We start from the raw sequence: 20,651 nt of genomic DNA on the forward strand, positions 1-20,651 counted from the left end.
TAAAAATTTATGATTTTAAAATACACGTCTATTAGAGAAATTTAGAAAATTTGTAGTTCCACTCCAAATAGAGGTAAAAACCACTGTGTATTTGTTGAGTTACTTCTCTGTGTGCATGGATACACATACACAGACACATTGGGACCATTCTGTGGAAACAATTTTTGTGGCCTTTTCCCACTTAATATTTATTTTATTTTATTTATTTATTTTTTTGAGACAGAGTCTCACTCTGTTGCCTGGGCTAGAGTGCTGTGGTGTCTGCCTAGCTCACAGCAACCTCGAACACCGGGGCTCAAGGATTCCTTCTGCCTCAGCCTCCCGAGTAGCTGGGACTACAGGCATGCGCCACCATGCCCAGCTAATTTTTCCTATGTATCTTTAGTTGTTTGACTAATTTCTTTGTATTTTTAGTAGAGACGGGATCTCGCTCTTGCTCAGACTGGTCTCGAACTCCTGAGCTCAAACGACCACCCATCTTGGCCTCCCAGAGTGCTAGGATTATAGGTGTGAGCCACCGTGCCCGGCCACCCACTTAATATTACATTAACAGTTTACCTGTCACTAAACAATCTTTTAAAAAGTGACTTAATGGCCAAACTTAATATGCAGTTCTATTATTGTATCATATTAGCCTTCCCCGTGTTGGACAATTAAGACATATTTTTTTTTTTTGATGCCACAAGCTAGTTAACATCATTGTACAAATTTGTCTCTGAATGTCTAATTGTTTAGGCTATATTTTTAGGAGGACAATTGCTATGTCAAAGGATTTGCAATTGATTATTTAATATGGGGTATTTACCACCACCACTCATCCCCTGTTGTCTGCTTACCCCACTCTGCTTTCTGTGTACATGTAAATTGAACCACCAACTCTCTCTATAGCAGTTCGGAGTAACACTGGCCAGAAGACGCAGCCTGATGTTATGTCACAGAATGCTAGAAAGCTGATTCAGAAAAATCTTGCTACATCAGCAGATACTCCACCAAGCACCATTCCAGGAACTGGCAAGAGTGTTGCTTGTAGTCCTAAAAAGGCCGCCAGAGACCCTAAAACTGGAAAAGGTACTTAGTTAGAATAAAGACACCTTAAATTTGTATATAAAGTGGTAGTTTGACTTACATATGTTTTTATTGCTTCATAGCTGTGCAAGAGAGAAACTCATATGCAGTGAGTGTGTGGAAGAGAGTGAAAGCCAAGTTAGAGGGCCGAGATGTTGATCCAAATAGGAGGATGTCAGTTGCTGAACAGGTGACCATTTCTGAAACTTGAGCTACACATTTTAATGCTGCTGGAAAAGTATAGGTTTAACGATGCTTGTCACCCATTTCCTTGGTGGTTCATCAAGGAACAAGGAACTTGAACCTATTTTTAGGATTCAGAAGATTTTGAGTAACACAGCTCTGGAGTTGTCAAGTAGTCAGCATTTAACTCTAACCTTTATCTATTAATTAGCACTTTGCTTCCCCTCCCCCAGCTCTCTTTTAATCAGAATCCCAAATCCAAAATACTTCTGGTCCCAAGTATTTTAGATAAAGGATACACAGTCTGCATCTGTAAAGCATCCTTGGGTATCTGTGGGCATTTGTCTGCAAGTCATTATTCTGAAGGTTTTTCATTAATTTTGTTAATATGGAATATGATGGAATTTGAGAATTTCTCCTCCCTAGCTATTTATTTTTATTTATTTATTTATTTATTTATTTATTTATTTATTTTTTTGAGACAGAGTCTCACTCTGTTGCCCAGGCTAGAGTGAGTGCCGTGGCGTCAGCCTAGCTCATAGCAACCTCAAGCTCCTGAGCTCAAGTGATCCTCCTGTCTCAGCCTCCCGAGTAGCTGGGACTACAGGCATCCACCACCATGCCCGGCTAATTTTTTTTTTCTATATATGTTTTTAGCTGTCCATATAATTTCTTTCTCTTTTTAGTAGAGGTGGGGTCTCGCTCTTGCTCAGGCTGGTCTCGAACTCCTGAGCTCAAACGATCCGCCCACCTTGGCCTCCCAGAGTGCTAGGATTACAGGCGTGAGCCACCACGCCCGGCCCTCCCTAGCTATTTATTGAAAAAGAAAACGTTAAACCTACAGAAAAGTTGTAGGAATGCTGATATACTTTTACCTAGACTCACTTGTTAACATTTTCTTTCCCCCTTCCCTCAATGTTTTTGTGCGTCTGGACCAGTTGGTTTGCAGAATGTGCTTCCGTTTGTATTTGTCTGATATGTGACTTACAATTCAATTCAGAGTTGGCACTTTTTGGCAGGAATACTACATCAGTGATGTTTCTTTCTCAGTATTTTACATCAGGGGACACATGTCAGTTTGTGCCATCTTTCATGATGTTAAGTTAGATCATTTGGTCAAGGATGGTATTCTCCTGATTTCGCCATTACAAATATACTTTTTTTCTCCTGTGGAGTACAACTCTGAGACTGCGAATATCCTGTTTTCTAATGCTTTGGCATCCACAATTCAAATTTATTTTATTTTATTTTTTGAGACAGGGTCTCTTTTTGCTGACTGGGCTTGAGTATAGTGGTGTCATTATAACTCACTGCAACCTCAAACCCCTGGGCTCCAGCAATCTTCCTGCCCTAGTCTGAGTAGCTGGGACTTTAGGTTTGAGCCACCACACCTGGCTAATTTTTTTTGGTTTTTATAGAGACACGATCTCCCTATTTGTCCAGGCTGGTCTTGAACTCCTGGCCTCAAGCAACCCTCCTGCCATAGCCTCCCAAAATGCTGGGATTACAGGTGTAAGGCACTGTGCCCAACCCACAATTCAGTTTTAACATCAGCAGGGAATTTTGTTTTCCTTTTAAATACTATTACATTGTTGTATAGGACCTGGACTTAAACTCTTCTTGGGCAAGAGTTTAAAAAAATTTTTTTTTTAAGAAACAGTTTTGTCAAAAAATGTGAAAGATGTTCTGAGTCAGGGATGTCTTCAGAAACTTTCTGGTAGGTTAATGGATTATGTGCTTTTCATATCTTTCTAACTATCTTAGCTCTCTATATTTTTAAAGGCTACTTGGCTACTCTGCTTTTTATTCTGATAGTTATTAAATTTTATATGAAAATTAAGGGGCTCACAAGAGTGGGGTAAGTGTAGAGTCCTTTGCACATAACTTTTGAGATAGATGATAATTCAGCAGACATATATTGAACATTTACCATATAATTAGACCCTGATAGATGCTCTGGATGCAGAACTGATTACATGTTTCGCTGTAAAAGAAAATTTAGCTGAGTCAGAATCAGTGGACATTTGTTAAGCACCCACTATGCTAGGCCCTTGTTAATACACCATGTAAACATTTATATTGTGATGTCAAATGTTTAGCTCTAAGAGCACACGTGGGAACAATAGGGCTCTTTCTTCATTCATCTAAGGAGCCATAAAGGCTCAAAGGGGTTGTAACTTTCCCAAGACACCTCTCATAACCCATGGGGTTATGGGAGAAGCCCAGCTTACTTAACTCTTTCCACCATAGCAACTACACATCCTTTGGGTAATTAATTTGGGTGATTAGAAACTCGCTGTTAATTAAACAATTAATACAACTCATATGACCCATGTCCTTAAAAGTTTTAAGTGGCTTCTTTAAATACTATCTTGCCTGTTTTTACAGGTTGACTATGTCATTAAGGAAGCAACTAATCTAGATAACTTGGCTCAGCTGTATGAAGGTTGGACAGCCTGGGTATGAATGGCAAGACAGTAGATGAGTCTGGTTAAACGAGGTCAGACATCCACCAGAATCAACTCAGCCTCAGGCATCCAAAGCCACACCACAGTCGGTGGTGATGCGACTGGGGGCTTACTCTGAGGAAACCTAGGAAATCTCGGTGCACTAGGAAGTGAATCCTGCAGGACAGCTGCACTCAGGGATACGCCCAACACCATGGCCTGCAACCCCAGGGTCAAGGGTGAAAGAAAGAAAGCTCACCGCCTGAACACGGAGATTGTCTTTCTGCCACAGAACAGCAGCACACGTGTCAGGAGGTTAGCTGCAGAAAGAAATCGGGATGCTGCGGAGCACAGAGTGATTTGGAACTCCATTCCACCTGACCCTGTGTGTACAATCCAGGAAAAAACAAATCCCGCTCAGAAACAGGGAAAACTGGGGCCGAGAAGAAATCACAGCCAAGGAAGATTTGATGCATTCAGATTCTCGTGTAACACTTGTTGCTTGGCAACAGTACTGGTTGGGTTGACCAGTAGGTACACAAAGGCTATGCGATATGAATTTCAGAAATGGACTGAAAATGGAGAGCTATGTAACAGATACACTACATTGGAAGAACTTCTGAAATGAAGGGAAAAAAAACCACCCCATCGTTCTCTCCTCCTCCCCACCACTTACCCATTCCCCTTTTACCTAATCTAGTAGATTAGCCATATTTCAAATTCACTTTTATTTCAATCCTTATATCTCATATGCTTCCGTCTCCATGCTGTTAACAACTTACATTTGGAGTGATAAAAAGAAATTTCTCCAAAACCACTGATAACATGGAAAATTCAAGGATTGTTTAAAGGTCTGGTGATCACATACAAAATGTAATTCTGGTTATTTAAGTCATTTCTGTGATTCTATCATGTACAGTTTCCAGAATTGTCACTGTGCATTCAAAAGTAATGAATCTAACAGACATTTGATTTAATGTACACTCCCCTTTGCTTATAGTGTGCATTTTTTGGGAGGTCATTCACATTTTCCCTCTTCTGTGATTGCTGTAGTTTCTTTCATAGAAAGTAGCTAATCTAATGTAACCTTTTACCTTTTAAAGAACCAGGATAGAGTACCTATTAGAGTTTTACATTGTTGATGACAGATTAACAATAAAGTGATGTTCTGGTGGAGGTAGAGTGAAATGTTTTTTTTAATTTAGTTTTCTCATTTGATACTTTTAATTTGCACTTTGTAAATTAAAAGTGCTTTAGTTTACCTCGCATTTTAAGACATGTACATGAAACATCAGCAACAGTGAGATCCGCCAACATCTTTTATTAAGTTCAGTTATTAAAATAGTCTGTGAAGTGCTTTACTTTTTGCACAATTGTAATAGCTTGCTGTTTAATAATACATTATAGTGAATTCATGATCAAGGTTTCCTTAAATTTAGCATTGCAATTTCAGTACTGACTGTGTAAGCTAAATTGTTGATCCAAAATAAAAATCCAAACTAGATAGAATTCTTAAAATCAAGTATCAGTTCAAAATAGAACACAGTTAAAATTTTAATTGTTTGAGTACAATTTCCCTGCATTTTAGAGATTAGGATAGTGGTCACTTTCTAGTTGCCAGTCTTTACAGACAGACTTGAAAGGTATTAAGGAAAAAATTCCACATAGCTCTGGGCCTTTTCTGTATTCTGATTGCCACATTAAGCTATAATCTTTAAGTACCTGTGAGAGAATGCATTCCAGTATCAATGCTTTCTTAATACTTCAACAAGTATTGCAAGAAAGGTGGTATTTTTGAATACCCATGTGTCCAACAGCAAGTTAAGGAACCTAGCGCATCAAAGTTTATTTTCTCCATTCATTTTGAACCTTATTTTCACAATCAAAACAACCTAGCTGGAATAATAATGCCATATTGTATTTTGCACACTGCTTTATTTCCTAGAGGCACTGGGAGCTATTACATTCATCACTGGATTACCTCTGCTCTCTCAAGTTTAAAGTCTTTTCACAGCATTCTTTATTGTTGTCATGAGGGAGAACTTTTATCACAATGATAAAACCAGTTCACACTAGTTTGTCACAATTGATAGGATTCAGAAATTGCCTCCTCTTTGGTAAAGAAGATAAATGAAATAGGTGAATTTTATTGCCTGTGTTTTCGAGCATCAGAGGTACCTGGCACCTTAATCTAAGCGTAAACAAAACAGCTTTATTTCAGAAACGTGCCTCTGGTAAATTATCCATCACTTTTACTTTAAAGTGGTCCCTCAGAGGATAATGTGGCATATAGAATGGATGTTTGGTGGTGAGGCAGACACGAGTAACCAATGGCTTCGAAAGCTTGCTCTTCACTGCACTCTGGACAAGATCCTGGTCTGCACTGTTTGTCTGTCTTTGGGAAGTCATCGTGTAAGCAGCCGCTTTGAACATTTTTAAGAGCTCATCAGTTAGACTGAGAAGACTGGGCTATATTTTAGGGGTTATCTTCTAAAATAATGTGAAGTTAAGAGGGCTGTAGTTAAGAAGTCATACATTTTTGATGACACGAAATACCGGTGGAAAACCAGGGATCCTCTTCTATTTCTCTCACCCTCCCTCTCCTCTCAATCTCTCTCTCTCTCTCTCTCTCTCTCTCTCTCTTCTAAGATTCAAGGGGTACAGAGTAACCTACAAACAACCTCTTCCATTCAAAGTACTCTTGGAAATTGAAGTTAATTTTAAGTGTTTTGTTTTCTTTAATTTGCTAGAATTGCCTAATTTTTAGTTGATTTCTCTGCAAAGCTGTGGAGGCTTAGTAGTTTATGGAGCTAATTCTAACTTTTACTGTTTCTTTGATGTGTCTTGAAGTTTCTTATTAATTTTGGTCATGAGTTCTTAACATAGTTTGCTAGGTGATTATTAATATTCTTTTGTGTCTGACACTTGTGGTGAGTTGTTCTTTGAGATATGTGAGATTTCTGTGTGGCAACTGCTAATCAGGCTCTTGATCTGTGTCTGGAAATTATTTTTTTAGAGCCCAAAACCCCAGCTTCAGGGTGAGGGTTTGTAACACAAAGAAAAACTTCCATCACTTCTGCTCTTAACACTTGCCTCTATTACCTAAACTTAGTAAGTAGTTTTCTTAATATTGTCCAATGTTTGGTGTTATCTGCATTGTTTTTTGTTTTGTTTTTAAATTGTGGTTGTTCTGATGTGTGAAACTTAAGGAAAGAGCCATTTAAAAAATGCCGAACAGGGCAATGCAAGTACAGCCAAATATTAGAGTCGATGTGCAATCTTAGGTTCTTTTTAATCTGGGGTATTATAGGCAGTACTTTAAATTGAAAAGTCTTCCTGGCCTATTTTCCTCCACATTTTTGTAATTACTGGGGGGGGGCTTGTTTTGGCAGTACTAAAATCAAAGGAGCTGGTTCTTCTTTTCTCCCAATTCTTTTCATATTAAAGAAAGCACCTACAATTAGCCTGTTAGTCATATTCATATACATCAAATATCAATGAATGCTTTACTGTTAGCACATTGAAGCATCCTTGTTTTACATAAAATTAGATGAGTGTGAAAACCAATGTTCCATTTTATATCTTGTTGAGCTGGTAAAATGCCACTAATTTAGGACTAGGACTTTTCCCCACTTAAATCAAGGAGGTAGAATTATTATTAAAGCAAGGGTTACTTAAAGGTGGTAGATTTTGTTTCCGATATTCAGGTAGTATTAGAAGGTTTCCTCCTATGGGGAAAAAACTAGCAAGTATCCCAAATTTTTCCAAATGTTGGGGAGGGGGAAATTCATTGTATTATGAAACCCTAAGGGTTTGTTGTACTTTTCCTGCTTTTTAGGCCTGGATAACAATATCACCAACCTTAGTTGACAGAAGGGCAGACTGACTCTGATTTGAGAAAAGCTTTATAGGTTCAAGGGTTGTAGAACATGAACCACTTAGGGTCCCTTACTTTCCATGGGAATTTGGCTGGGCTTACTAGGAAAAAGCTCTTTCTTGTGCTAATGTAAAAATGCCATACAATTAGCTCGATTTTTAAAGATGGTAAATTTAAAAATTGCATGTTGTTCTGAAAGGCAGACGTTTAGAATGTTTTTCTTTCAAAACAGGCTGATAAAATACAGTTTTCTTAACAGTTGAAGTTTCAGCTCCTCTATATTGTGCCAGTTATTTTTCTGGTTTAAATTTCCCTTATATTTCCAGCTGTAATGTCAGTGGCAACGACATCATACTTCACTTACTTGTTAATTTACTTTTTACCCTTATCGTAAGAGCAAGTTGCGTTGAATTGAATCTTCCTTGTCCTAGTAACATTGTATAAATAATGGCTTCTCTGTACAAAAGGTTGTAAAGCCTCCTGATGGATATAATTTTGTGATTGTATTTAAGATTAAAAGTTGAATAAATCACACCAGCTTCCTGAAAATGTTCATAATGCATCTTTTGGAAAACAAATACATGCCTACTTTGTGCATATTTGCATTAACATGGCAAAGATTGTATGAAGTACCTGTTTTTCAAAAAATAAAGGTTCAGTCTCAAAATATGTAGCATTTAAGCTCTGAATTCATTGGTCCAAACAGATTCCAGAAAACTTAATTTTGGAACCTGGGTAGACATTTTTTTCTTTAAAGCACTAATACCTCAGAAATGTTGTTGAAAAGCCTTAATTCTCAAAAAAGTAATTATTTTACTCTTAAAGTTCTGTTGTATTTTTGAACAGCAGTGGAAATTGTACTTCAATGGGGAAGTTCTTAGTATTAACACTCTATTAAGCTTAATTTTACCAATATTTATTTATTTATTATTTTTTTCTTTTTTTTTTCTTGTTAGATACAATACGTCCTCATAATGTATACATTATTTCTTGTACAATGATATGAAATAATATGGGAAATATTCATGATAAATTATTAAGTGAACAGTGCAAGTTAAAAAATATGGAACGCTTCACGAATTTGCGTGTCATCCTTGCGCAGGGGCCATGCTAATCTTCTCTGTATCGTTCCAATTTTAGTATATGTGCTGCCGAAGCGAGCACAATTTTACCAATATTTAAAAACAAAATTCCTGCAGACCATCATTGACAGATATGTGCATTCCCTGGGATGCGAAAGCTCTGATGGAAAATAGAATATGTCCAGCTTGGTCTTGAAGATTGCATTTGTTGCTGCTAGATTAAGTTAGGAGGATTTGTGTTAACTGCTTAGTCATGTGGCACATTTCAAAAGATCACATCCTGTCTTTGCAGGACAAAAAGAAAGCTACATTACGGGTAGGTGTTTCTAATAATTAGGCCAGTTGGAAATTTAGTGAAAGACCCTATAGCAGTGCTCCTGGGCTGTGAACTTAGAAATAAATCTGGGAACACATTCTTTAAGTAACAAAAATACTCTTGTGAAGAAACTGCTGCTTGAGTTAATTTTTCACCTACCTTAGTTTCACAAGCTGGTGTTAAAAAGTCTTCCTTCTGTAACTAGGGAACTTGGGTGAAAAGCAGAAGCATTTTCTGTAGCAAAAGTTGATTTCCCAAAGTAGAAATGTCAGTTTTTAAAGCCTATTAAGAACTCCATGGCCTGTCTTTGGGAAGTGGATGTTACTGTGCCTCTAGCAAGAATTGTGCACCCAGTGTTCAACAGGTTCACTAATTATGTGGCTGCTGATTACTTGGATCCTTTTGTCCTTTTAATTTTATTTGGAAGAGGTGGAGGAACGCCTGCTCCTCAAACCCCATAGTTTTAAAATCTCCCCATTGTCCCCAATGGGGTCTCTGTATCAACTGGCTGCATCTTGGCTATACAACCTATTTTTTTCCCTTACATTCTTGAAAGTGGCACTTGAGTGAAGAGTCAGTCACGTTCCGTTGCAAAGGCTTTGTTTTTTTCTTAAGTGTTTGTACCTGGTCCAAATGCCTGCCCACTCCCCCAGCTCCATGGCAAATTTGACACCCTTTCATGAAATTCAGTGTTCCTGCCCTTGCCCAGTTTTTCTTCGAGGCAGTATGTGGTCTGTAGCTATGTTCTGTCACGTTTCTTTATGACTTCCCTGAACTTTTGAGAACGTGGTAGTTACGAAGTGTTTCAAAAATAAATTTAAATTCAGTGGTATACGACAGATGACTATAAAAGGGTGAAAGATTGTAAGTTAAAAACTATGTATAATAAAAGGTTGCAAATTAAAAACTAGTTACCTGAAACAAACATCAGATCAGGCCAACATTTGGCATGATTTTGTTTGTATTGAATAATTAAAATCAAAGCACATGTTAATGTCTTTTGAAATCCTGGATAGAGAAGGAATAGTGTCTCAACATAGTTCGTAAGTTGCTTATGAATTCCACTGTTTACATTGTATAACCTCTGATGTAAGAAAGGTCATGTCAACACCAATCCATAAGGGAGCTTATGGTTTAAGAAATAACTGAAGTGTGCACAAAGAATTTCCTTAAAGACCCCCACGTAAGTAAGTCACTTTTATAAGTCTGTATTTTTCACACGTTCACAAACTATGCCTGGTAAGGACTTACTCCTATTGGGCAGACGAGAAACAATGCAGTAAAATCTACATAAAGAGCTCTTTTCACTTGTCCTGTAAACCTCACGAGGTGGGTACGAATGACAAATCTGGGCCAAGCTGCTCAGAGGCCTGGCCAGGGCGGCCGGGGCAGGGAGGGCGCGGGGCCGGGGCTGGTGGGGCAGAGGGTCCCAGCCGGCCTCCGCAGCCACGGCGAGGTTAAGCGTCACATGCCCCTCGTCGCCCTCCGCCTGATAGTGCATAGCATACTTCTTCGAGTACTCAGTTTTCCAGAGAGACTTCTCAGCTGCTTTAAGATCCAGCCAGAGTCTGAAAGCCCCCCACAGCGGCCGAGCCCAGGCAGGTTGCATCCGGACCCAGCCCCCTGCAGCGGCAGTTGAACCGCTTCCGAAAACCCTGGGCGGGGTGTCGCCCAGCCCCCGCGCTCTGATTGGTCACTCCGCGTCCCCGCCCCCTGCGCCGGCCGGGTCTCTCTCTCCTTTGACCTCGATTTCAAGCCATGCGCTGAGCATCGGTTGGCCCGGCTTCCCTTTAGCCTGTGCTCGGTCTGCCCAATGAGGAGCGAGCTTCGCGGGGGCTGTCGGGAAAGGCGGTCGGCCTATATAAGCAGCCTGCGGGGCGTTCCCTCGCGCTGAGATAGCTGTGCGGTTCCTTGGAGGAGGTTGAGCCGTAGGGTGGCTTACGCCCGCTGATACAGCCTCTCAGGGACGATGGCGGAGGGAGATAATCGTAGCACCAACTTGCTGGTGAGTCCTGGCGGCCTGTCCCTAGGGAACCGGGCGGGGGTCTCCCGGACTTCGGTGGGCGCCGCGGGGCACCCCCTGCGGCCTCGTTCCTACCACCTGCGGTGGGCCCGGCCCTCCTCTCCCGTTTGCTGGCGCAAGCCTGCCCCCTCGGGCTTTTTGGGTAGTTCCTGGGTGGCGGTCACTAGTCGCGTCGACCCCTAGCCATCCCTTGGGGGTGATGTGCAACCGGTCTAGGAGGGCGCGTGATTAGTCACCGCGAATAGGGGTTGAGGAGGAAGTGGGAGAAGCGGGGGGCGGGGGCAGCCTGTAACAAGCCTGGGGTGCGGCCAAGCGTGGAGGGTCAAAGGGCTGCTGGCGAGAATTTCTATTAGATTTGGCACAAGTTAAAACGACAGGGAGGCTGCGAGCTCACGCAGGGAACTGGGAGTGGGGTCCAGCTGGAAGGACAATGGAAGGTCCTGGCCTTTGTCTGGAATTTGGAAGTCTGGGGGGGGGGTCACAGGACAACAGGAAATAACTTTAGACTAACGAGCAAGGATCCGAAGGAACTGCAATGAGGTGGTGTCGTAGTTGGACAAATTTTATTCATTACAAATTTAAGTGCACCATCTAGGCAAAAACAGAGATACCCTTACATTTTCTCCATCACTCTTCCCCAGGGAAAAGCAGGCCACACACTAGCAATGAAAAGAGGAACCAAAGAATATAATTTTTGGCTTTTAATTTTCCAAGAGCCCGAATGCTGACAGATTTAAGTGACTTTTCAGGGCAGTTTGAATTGTGCCTGATTTTCATTTGCATTTGTTTTTAAAAATGCATGGTTTCTGTCTTTACACACACACCTTCTCTAGTTAGCCCTCCGCATGGTTCCTTTTAAGAGGATTGAGGCACAAAAATGTGGTCCAAGCCCTATTGAAATGACAGATCCTGGCTGAGAGAGCTCCTGATCCCAACTCAACTACTCTTTCCAGCAGAGCAGTATAACTTTAAGGAGAGCAAGACCTTTGGTCTTGTATTCAAATCTGTTAACCTCTGTGTATCTCATTTTCTTCATCTGTAAAATGAAGATAGCAACAGCACCTTCCTTTTAGGGTTGTAGGGAGGATTAATTGAAGTAGAAGCATGTAAAATGCTTAGCAGAGTTTCCAGCACATAGTAATTTCTTATTTAACTAGTATTAGGCTTGGGATATAAAGTCAGAAATAATGAGGTGAGCTGATTGACCAGTGTGGCACAGATAACGTCTTTGTTAACATTAACCTGCCCTTCTTGCTTTTTTCTCTTTGTTCTTTAAAAAAAAAGATTAACCTGCCTTGTCCTGTCTTTTCATATTTCCCAGTGATAACATTTATAGAGACGCTTGGGTTTCTTATTCCAGGTTTTTCCTTTCTCAAAGTCAGCTTAAGGGCTTTTATCACATTAGCTCATCCTAGGGTCCAGTTTTAGCTGACTGTCAGATTTGCAGAGAAATTTGAAGTCTAACCAAAATGTCCTCTAAAGTGGTAAGAAACACGGTATTGAGAAGATATATTGAGCTTAAAATGCCACATGTAATTTGGTGAAAGTAGTTTTCCTTAATTGTGCAATGAATGCCAGCATCTACATGATTCCATTACACAAAGAGCTATTTTAGAAATTGAATGCTGTTCAGGGAAAGGCTTTCCTAATGGATTTAGAAGTAAGGGTTTAAATCAATGAAATGACAAAAAAACAACAGATCAATGCTAACCGCCTGAAATGAATAAACCTAAAGTGATCTAATTTTGTTAATATCTCTGGGTGCTGCCACATAATTCTAAACATAATTTTGGGAAAGTTAGTAAACTATTTTGAGTTAATTTTCTTTAATTGTAAAAATAAGGATTATGTTACATCATGCATGTAAAGAATAGCCCAGAGCTTGGACTTGGAAGGTGGCCATTAAAGGATAGTTTTTCTCCTCCCAGTGGTTTCCGTCTTTGGTGTTAAAATTGCAGTTTTTCAGAAACTACCTTGTTTAAGAGTGATTTGGTTAAGAGATATTTTACATACTGTGTGCCTTAGAAGCATTTAACTCTCTGTGAACCACAAAAATGTTGAGAGTGGTAAAATGATCTCTTTAAATGTTGATCGTGTGTAGGCTGCAGAAACTGCAAGTCTGGAAGAGCAGCTGCAAGGATGGGGAGAAGTGATGCTGATGACGGATAAAGTCCTCCGATGGGAAAGAGCCTGGTTTCCACCTGCCATCATGGGTGTGGTTTCTTTGGTGTTTCTGTAAGTGAGCTGTTAGATTACTGTGGGTTGTGCTTGTTATTTTTTTTATTTTTGTTCACCTGAGATTGGCAGAGATTTTTTGATTTGTTTTTGTTTTGTGCTTGTTATTGATAAAGGCTCAGGGGATACATAGCCTCCATTCATGGAAGCACTTTCAGTCTTTTGTAACACATAATCCATAAAGAATGCGTTTTCTCACAAGCTGTACTCCTAGTTTCTAGAATTTGTAGTACTTATGTAAACATGGTAACCTAGTACGGTTGAATAAATCAGAGACTCTCAAACTTTTTGGCCTTGAGACCAAACAAAAGCAAGACCCTGTCTACCAAAAATATAGAAAAATTAGCCAGGCATGGCAGTAAGTGCCTGTGGTCCCAGCTATTCGGGAGGCTGAGGCAGGAGGATCGCTTGAACCCAGGAATTTGAGGTTGCTGTGAGCTATGCTGATGCCGCTGTACTCTAGCCAAGGCAACAGAATGAGACCTTGTCTCGAAAAAAAGAAATACTGAGGATCTCAACAAGCTTTTGTCTATTAATATTTATATTAACCATTGCAGCTGTGGTATCAGCATGTGATGAAGCCTCTGGAAAACCACTTGTGAGAAAATTAGAAAATGGCAAACATTTGAGAATCAGTGGACTAAGTGAATAAACATCTTTACCCAGGAATAATGATGCTGTTTTTCTAATCTTTATTAATTTTTTTTAACAGGATTATCTACTATCTAGATCCATCTGTTCTGTCCGGTGTTTCCTGTTTTGTTATGTTTTTGTGCTTGGCTGACTACCTTGTTCCTATTCTAGCGCCTAGAATTTTTGGCTCCAATAAGTGGTAAGTGGCATAATGATTTGGCAGTCTAAATTCTAAGTAGTTACTGAACCTGGTGGCTGTGATTAATATGCTGCAATTAAGCGCAGATAATTATAACCATCAGACAGACACCTAGGGGTTAGATTTATGGCTTTTATGTGAAGAATTTCATAGCTGAGTCAGATACAAATCATGAATTTCTGGTATTTATATCTCCATAGTACTTTTATGGTCAGCTGTTTATTTTGACTTTTTTCTTTCTAGACTTTTTTATTGAAGTGAGATTGTTTAAAGGTAATATTTTAATAAGGATTACAGAACTCATAATGAGCTTTCTATAAGAAGTACATTTATATTTTTACATTTCCATTGATATTTAAGATGGTATAACATTAATTTCACAAATTAGTTTTGAATATAAAAATAGTAACTGGTAGGTTTTTAATCCATATTCATTTAGCAACTATTTATTAGATGTCTACTATGTCAAGCACTGTTCTAGGTACTGTGAAGTATTTTGACTTTTAAAATGTTGAGTTTTTAGCCTGGGCAAGATAGTGAGACATCATTTCTACAAAAAATAACATTTAAAAAAAAAAATTAGCCCGGCATGGTGGTGTGTGCGTGTAGTCCCAGCTACTTGGGCAACTGAGGCAGTAGGATTACCTTGGGTGACAGAGCAAGCAAGACCCTGTTTCTTTAAAAAAAAAAAAAAAAATCTGCACCTGTAATCCTAGCACTCTGGGAGGCTAAGGCGGGAGGATTGTTTGAACTAAGGAGTTCGAGACCAGCCTGAGCAAGAGTGAGACCCTGTCTCTACGAAAAATAGAAAGAAATTAGCTGGACAACTAAAAATATATACAGAAAAAAAAAAATTAGCTGGGCATGGTGGCACATGCTTGTAGTCCAAGCTACTCGGGAGGCTGAGACAGGAGGATTGCTTGAGCCCAGGAGTTTGAGGTTGCTGTGAGCTAGGCTTAAGCCACGGCACTCTATTTGGGCAACAGAGTCAGACTCTGTCTTAAAAAAAAAAAAAAAAAATCTTATGTTTAACCAAGTGTGCTTCAGAATAGGTTCCAACTGTATATACATGTTCCTTATTGATTTTGTTCATACCATTCTTTGAATGGTGGTTTATGAGTTCCTAAGGTTTAGGGAAGTAGCTAAAGATCCTATTAAAAGTATTTTAACTTCCCTCTGACATGTTGAATTTCTCACCTTTGATCCACATAATGAGCCAAACTAGTAATGAGCCAAATGTTGGAATAGGTTTTTTTCCTCCCAGCTGCTCTTCCACTTTGGTTGTTTATTTTAATTTGATTAGTATTCTACTTGGGCGTTTAGTTTTTTGTTTCTCAGATGATAGCAAATTATAAAATAATTCCCTAAAAATAAGAATTTTTAATGTGTACCTTATGGATCTTTAAGAACAAATTCACATATCTGGGGGGAGTTTGCTTAAATTATGGAATAATTAACCACATTTTGTACAGGGTGTTTCCCTCATAGCAACAGGGACTGTCTTTTGAATTGTTTTTCACTTGCAGTAATAAATTAATGCTGCTGTTTTTGGGGCAAGTTTGTGACCATGTAACGTAATAAATTTAACAAAGGAAATCAAACACTGACCTTCACTTTGTTAGCCAGATGACATTCTAATCTGCAAATTCATAATTCCTCGAGGAAAGTTTTCAGAAATAACTCCTGATAGTTTCATGATATATGACTCAGTTATCCATAGAGCAAATTTTATTTTTTGATCTCATGGGGAAGAAAGAACACTGTGTTGCATAGCCACAATCTAGCCTTGACCATGGACAACGTATCAGGTCTAATTGTTTACAGGAAGTTCCAGGGCTCAGCAGAAATCCTCCTACTTTATCACTACAGTTTTACAGGGATGAGGACTAGAAGATAGAAGGCAGCACATCCCTTGGCGTAGGGCCTACTTCATAATAGTAACCATTATATTTGTGTGGCAAAGATAGCACAAAAGAAAATCTCTCTCTCTCTCTTTTTTTTTTTTTTTATCAGAACCAAGAAAAACATTATAGATATAAAGGGTTTTCTTGGAGGGTCTATTTACTGCTCTCGTCTTTGTTGATTATATTTTCCCTCACTGGGACTAAATTTATAAATTTGTTGCTACCTTGGCATCAAATGTATGAAGCCTGGTTGGGAGTATTATGCTTTGAATGCTGGTAGTTATCTTACTGAAGACAGCTCTGATACAGCTGTTTGGTAGGACTCTGATGGTGACAGTGCAGGATTCATTGAATCTGAAAAATAATACGGGAATGACAAAATCAAATTTATACTGATTTCTGCATGGCCTATAGAAGTCATGAGTCTTTTGTTATTATCCTTAACCAAATATGACTTCAGCGCCATAGATTACCATTTCTTTAACATATTAAAAATAAGTATATGCACACACTTCTTTAAGCAAAAACTCAGTCCTATGCTATGAAAGGTATCTTAATGGTACTAGAATTTTTTCACCTGCATAAGATAGTGGTGAACCACTGTTTTTTATTTTGACTTTCTTTAGAAGATAGCTCTTTAAATACAAAAGGATGGTATATTTCTGTCTATTATAGAGACCTGCTTATATAGCAAAGGGAAAATTTCTTTTTCTAGGACCACCGAACAACAGCAAAGGTTCCATGAAATTTGCAGCAATCTAGTAAAAACCCGACGCAGAGCTGTGGGCTGGTGGAAACGCCTCTTCACACTAAAGGAAGAAAAACCTAAAATGGTACTTGTTTTGCTTTGATTTATTTAAGAAAAGCAAAATTTTAAGATTGAGTTAATCTTAACTTCATTGTAATCTAATGATACCCTTTTTGTTTTAATAGTTATAGTCCAATATTTATTATTATCCATTGGTTTAACTCCTAAGTGTGTTCATAAATATTTATCTGTATTAGACTGAATCATTGGAAGTTCAAAATTCCATTATGTTTTGTTCTAGTAGAGCAAAATTTTTCTGTTTCTTTTTTCTTCCTGAAATAGAAGTAAAAGATACATACTTAGCTGGGCATGGTGGTGCACGTCTGTAATCCTAGCACTTTGGGAGGCCGAGGTGACAGAATTGTTTGAGGCCAGGAGTTCAAGACCAGCCTGGGCAACATAGCAAGACCCTGTCTCTACAAAAATAAATAAGAAAAATTAGCCAGGCATGGTGGTGTGCACCTGTAGTCCCACCTACTTGGGAGGCTGAGGCAGGAGAATCTGTTGAGCCCAGGAGTTCAAGGCTACAGTGAGCTCTGATATGATCATACCACTGCAGTCTAGTCTGGGCAACAGAGTGAGACCTTGTCTCCAAAAAAAAAAAAAAAAAAGACATAGAAAGCATCTGTTCTGTCTCTTTCAGTTTCACTTGAAGTTACTATGTGAAATTATTACTTGAAAAAGTAGTTTAATTTATATATAGAATCATAGTTATTGTAGGAGGAAATGTATCCAAATTCTATAAAGCATATCTAATGGAATTTTCTGTATATTTTATAGAATATATAGGTTTTTAAATCTAAGTATCTTTAAAGAAAAGTGGTAATAAAAGCTAAATTAATCTCTAGCCTTTGAAACAAACTCATTTTTGGTTGACAAAAATTATATATATATATTTATGGTGTCCAACATGATGTTTTGATATATGTACATTGTAAAGTGGTGAAACAAACTCATAAAGTCATGCTGCTTAGTCTGTTTCTAGGAGTTGATCAGTTCTTATTGTTTTCATTGTTAGTACTTCATGACCATGATCATTTCTCTTGCTGCGGTTGCTTGGGTGGGACAACAAGTCCACAACCTGCTTCTCACCTACCTGATAGGTAAGTCTTTGAGGAAAAACTACAGGCACATCCTGGCCAGTGAAGTCTAACTGTAACTTAGTCAATAAGCAAATATGTATTTACCAAGTTTAAGGCACTGATGAAGGAACTGTGGGAATATAGAAAGATGACTAAGATCCAGGTCCTTGTTTTCAGGGAGTTTGTGGTCTTATAGGAAGTGAAGACCAAGAACATAACAACTAAGGTAGAAAGTAATGTACAAGAGGTAACAAGCAGTGTTTATTATCTGAGATTGAAGAGGGTGTGATAGTAGAAGTTTCTGGGGATAAATACCAATATAAGTAGTGGATTTCATGTTTCTTCCTCCCGTTAAGAGTGTCTAATAGTCTGAGAATCTACCTTCTTTAAAATGTAATAACCTTTAAGAAGTTAACTGCTGCCTCCTTAATTTTGTTTGTTTATTTTAAGTGACTTTCTTACTGTTGCTTCCTGGACTTAACCAACATGGAATCATTTCGAAGTACATTGGAATGGCCAAAAGGGAAATCAACAAGCTTCTCAAACAAAAAGAAAAGAAAAATGAATAATTCATCTGCTTTATTCAATGTGATTAATGGAGTGTACATTGTCCCTGGGAACAGTTTCTACTATACTGCGTGGATACTAAAATGTTACAGACGTAGCTCTTTGCTCTCCCTCACTCTGCCCATAGTTAATAGAAATTCAGACTCGCCAAGTATGGCTTTGTGCATAGTGTCTTCGTGTCAAGTGTAGTTGGATATGTTCTCATCAGTTGCCCTTATATGGACAACTCATTAGTGAATATGACTTACTTTGATTTTTCTCACCCAGCGTTGATTGAATTCTTACTTTTAGACAACTTCCTTTAAAATAATTAATATAGTGGTGGACTTTACCCTTTAGTACAGTTAAAGTGACTTTGGATAATTGTTGGAGTTGATCGTTGCTTTAGCTAGATACAAGGTAGTGTTCTGTGGCTACAGGAAGCTGGTTTTACTGTCTGCTTTCACAGTCTGCTTAAAAAACTGTCTGATTTCAGGAATATAGAGACCAAATTTACCACTTCTGATGAAGAGACCAATTAAGAATCATTCCTCATTCTGTTTCTTTGCCATGGGGAAGAATCCCCATGGAATAAAATGAAACTAATTCCATACCTTAGTGTGTGTAGGTTTCTCTCTTGTGCAAAACTTAGCAGTTTGTAGGAAACATTGGTCCTTTCTCCCAAATGAGGAAAATCTGACAGGCTTAGAGCTCTTGTCCCCTTGCACTAAGACTTTGAGTTAGTAAACATGTAAAGGCTTTTTAATAGCAGACTTCCAAAAACTTACATTTAGGATTTTTTTTTTTTTTTTTTGTTTTTTAGGAGGCCAGGTCAGCAAAGAATAGGATTTTTAACATACTTTTAATTTCATATTTTCAGCTGACTTTAGCTGTAATATACAGTAGATTAAGACTTATCTGTGACCTTTACTTCAAGACCAGCCAATAAAGGCCAAAAGTTGTCTATGTTTAGTTAAGATTCATTTCAGTAGAAAGTAGTTTTATCTGACTAATTTTTGAGACCAGAATAAGCCTTTAAAGGTAATCCTCAAAATTCTCATTTTATGGTAATTACCTGGCTGTTTCAGTCCCCATAGGTTTGGCATAGAAGATAGTGATTACACTGGTGTCTGACTTTTCTTCTAGATATTTCTCTGAAAAAAATGCAAGGGCTGTTGCTGAGAGCAGACTTGAGGTGGTGATAGTTGGCCTCTGGTCTACTTAGATTTTGTAACTCCTTGGAAAGCCTCTTATAAATCATTCTTTCCTTCTCAGCAGCTAACAATTTAGAGTAGCTGAAATCTGTGGGAATGAACCTCTGAGGGCCAAAAATGTGACATATTTGGGAACAATTCTTAAACTGATTAACTAGCTGTAATATAGTTTTGTGAATTTATTGCACTGATGCTGTAAAACCTGTACCTTGTGGTATATCTGTCCCTATTAAGTGTTATTTTCTCCCCCTTTAGTATTGCTGTAAACAGTGGTACCAATTGTAGCATATGTTTGATTTTTTTAATGTTTCATGTGAAAACTACCTTAATTTTACATTTTTTCCTCATTGTAAATAAGCCCATCTTCCTACCCAGATTTTTTTGTGTATACATGTTCTACTGAATTCTACTACTTTTGCAGTTTTAATCCTGTATTATTTCTTCTACTTTGTTTTGTGTAAATGGGGAAAATAAAAAAAGCTGGAATTTTTGTGTCCCACTTTCTTTATAACTTAGCCAATGTAATGTTTACATGATTCGATTTATGGATCTGATTAATGAACCACCGTGTGTGACATTACATGCCTATAAGGTACTCTTTTAAGAACAAAATGAAATGAAAAGCTTCAATTCATTCATTCAGCAAATATCCAGGCACCATGCTGCATGGAAGAGGAAATACACTGAATGAGAGGGCCAAGCTGGAAGAATGGGTAGGGAACAGAGCAGGCTGAGCAGGGTGCCTGTGTGGGCACCTCTGTCCCAGGGTTTTGCCCAGTGTTTGGTACATGATGGGTGCTTGGCAAATAATTGTTGGGTGACTTTTGTCTGCACTTTAAACACTTTAAAATTAGAAATAAAAAATGAATTAAAAAGATTTTTTTTAGAGATGGGGTCTCACTATATTGCCCAGGCTGCCCTAGAACTCCCAGGCTCAGGTGATCTTCACAAGTAGCTGGGATTACAGGCACACTGCCATGCCTGGCTCTCAAATTGGATTTTTTATCTTTGAGTCTTACTGTCTATGCTTGTTAGTG

The 20,651-nt window shown here is 38.6% G+C and overlaps 2 protein-coding genes and 1 non-coding gene across 3 annotated transcripts in view; 2 read left to right on the forward strand and 1 right to left on the reverse strand.

Annotated features, from left to right (window-relative positions):
- SMG1 (SMG1 nonsense mediated mRNA decay associated PI3K related kinase) overlaps nt 1–4,860 on the forward strand; it is a 96,899-nt gene extending 92,039 nt beyond the window's left edge. Inside the window, exons 61-63 of the mRNA XM_069486880.1 lie at nt 889–1,068; nt 1,149–1,255; nt 3,637–4,860. Of these exons, the coding sequence (XP_069342981.1) occupies nt 889–1,068; nt 1,149–1,255; nt 3,637–3,714 (365 nt within the window). The 3' untranslated portion in view covers nt 3,715–4,860. The remainder of the gene's footprint in view (nt 1–888; nt 1,069–1,148; nt 1,256–3,636) is intronic.
- A 3,769-nt stretch (nt 4,861–8,629) lies between these two features.
- Nucleotides 8,630–8,736, reverse strand: LOC138394902 (U6 spliceosomal RNA). Its single transcript, XR_011235420.1, has one exon. It is a non-coding gene; the product is annotated as a U6 spliceosomal RNA (small nuclear RNA).
- Nucleotides 8,737–10,866: 2,130 nt separating this feature from the next.
- On the forward strand, nt 10,867–20,099 carry ARL6IP1 (ARL6 interacting reticulophagy regulator 1). Its single transcript, XM_069486055.1, has 6 exons — nt 10,867–10,975; nt 13,095–13,228; nt 13,941–14,060; nt 16,680–16,797; nt 17,791–17,875; nt 18,305–20,099. The coding sequence occupies exons 1-6, from the start codon at nt 10,940–10,942 to the stop codon at nt 18,421–18,423; spliced, it is 612 nt and encodes a 203-aa protein (XP_069342156.1). The 5' UTR covers nt 10,867–10,939; the 3' UTR covers nt 18,424–20,099.
- Nucleotides 20,100–20,651: the final 552 nt, after the last annotated feature.

Source organism: Eulemur rufifrons, chromosome 14 (assembly GCF_041146395.1).
Source record: "Eulemur rufifrons isolate Redbay chromosome 14, OSU_ERuf_1, whole genome shotgun sequence".
In the NCBI taxonomy this organism is placed as follows: Eukaryota; Metazoa; Chordata; class Mammalia; order Primates; family Lemuridae; genus Eulemur; species Eulemur rufifrons.

Bases quoted from the DNA above. Each gene is read 5' to 3' on its own strand.
- ARL6IP1 (XM_069486055.1), top strand. From the start codon at position 10,940: ATGGCGGAGGGAGATAATCGTAGCACCAACTTGCTG. The intron at 13,229-13,940 runs GTAAGTGAGCTG...TTTTTTTAACAG, and splicing joins GTGGTTTCTTTGGTGTTTCT to GATTATCTACTATCTAGATC. The intron at 14,061-16,679 runs GTAAGTGGCATA...TTCTTTTTCTAG, and splicing joins ATTTTTGGCTCCAATAAGTG to GACCACCGAACAACAGCAAA.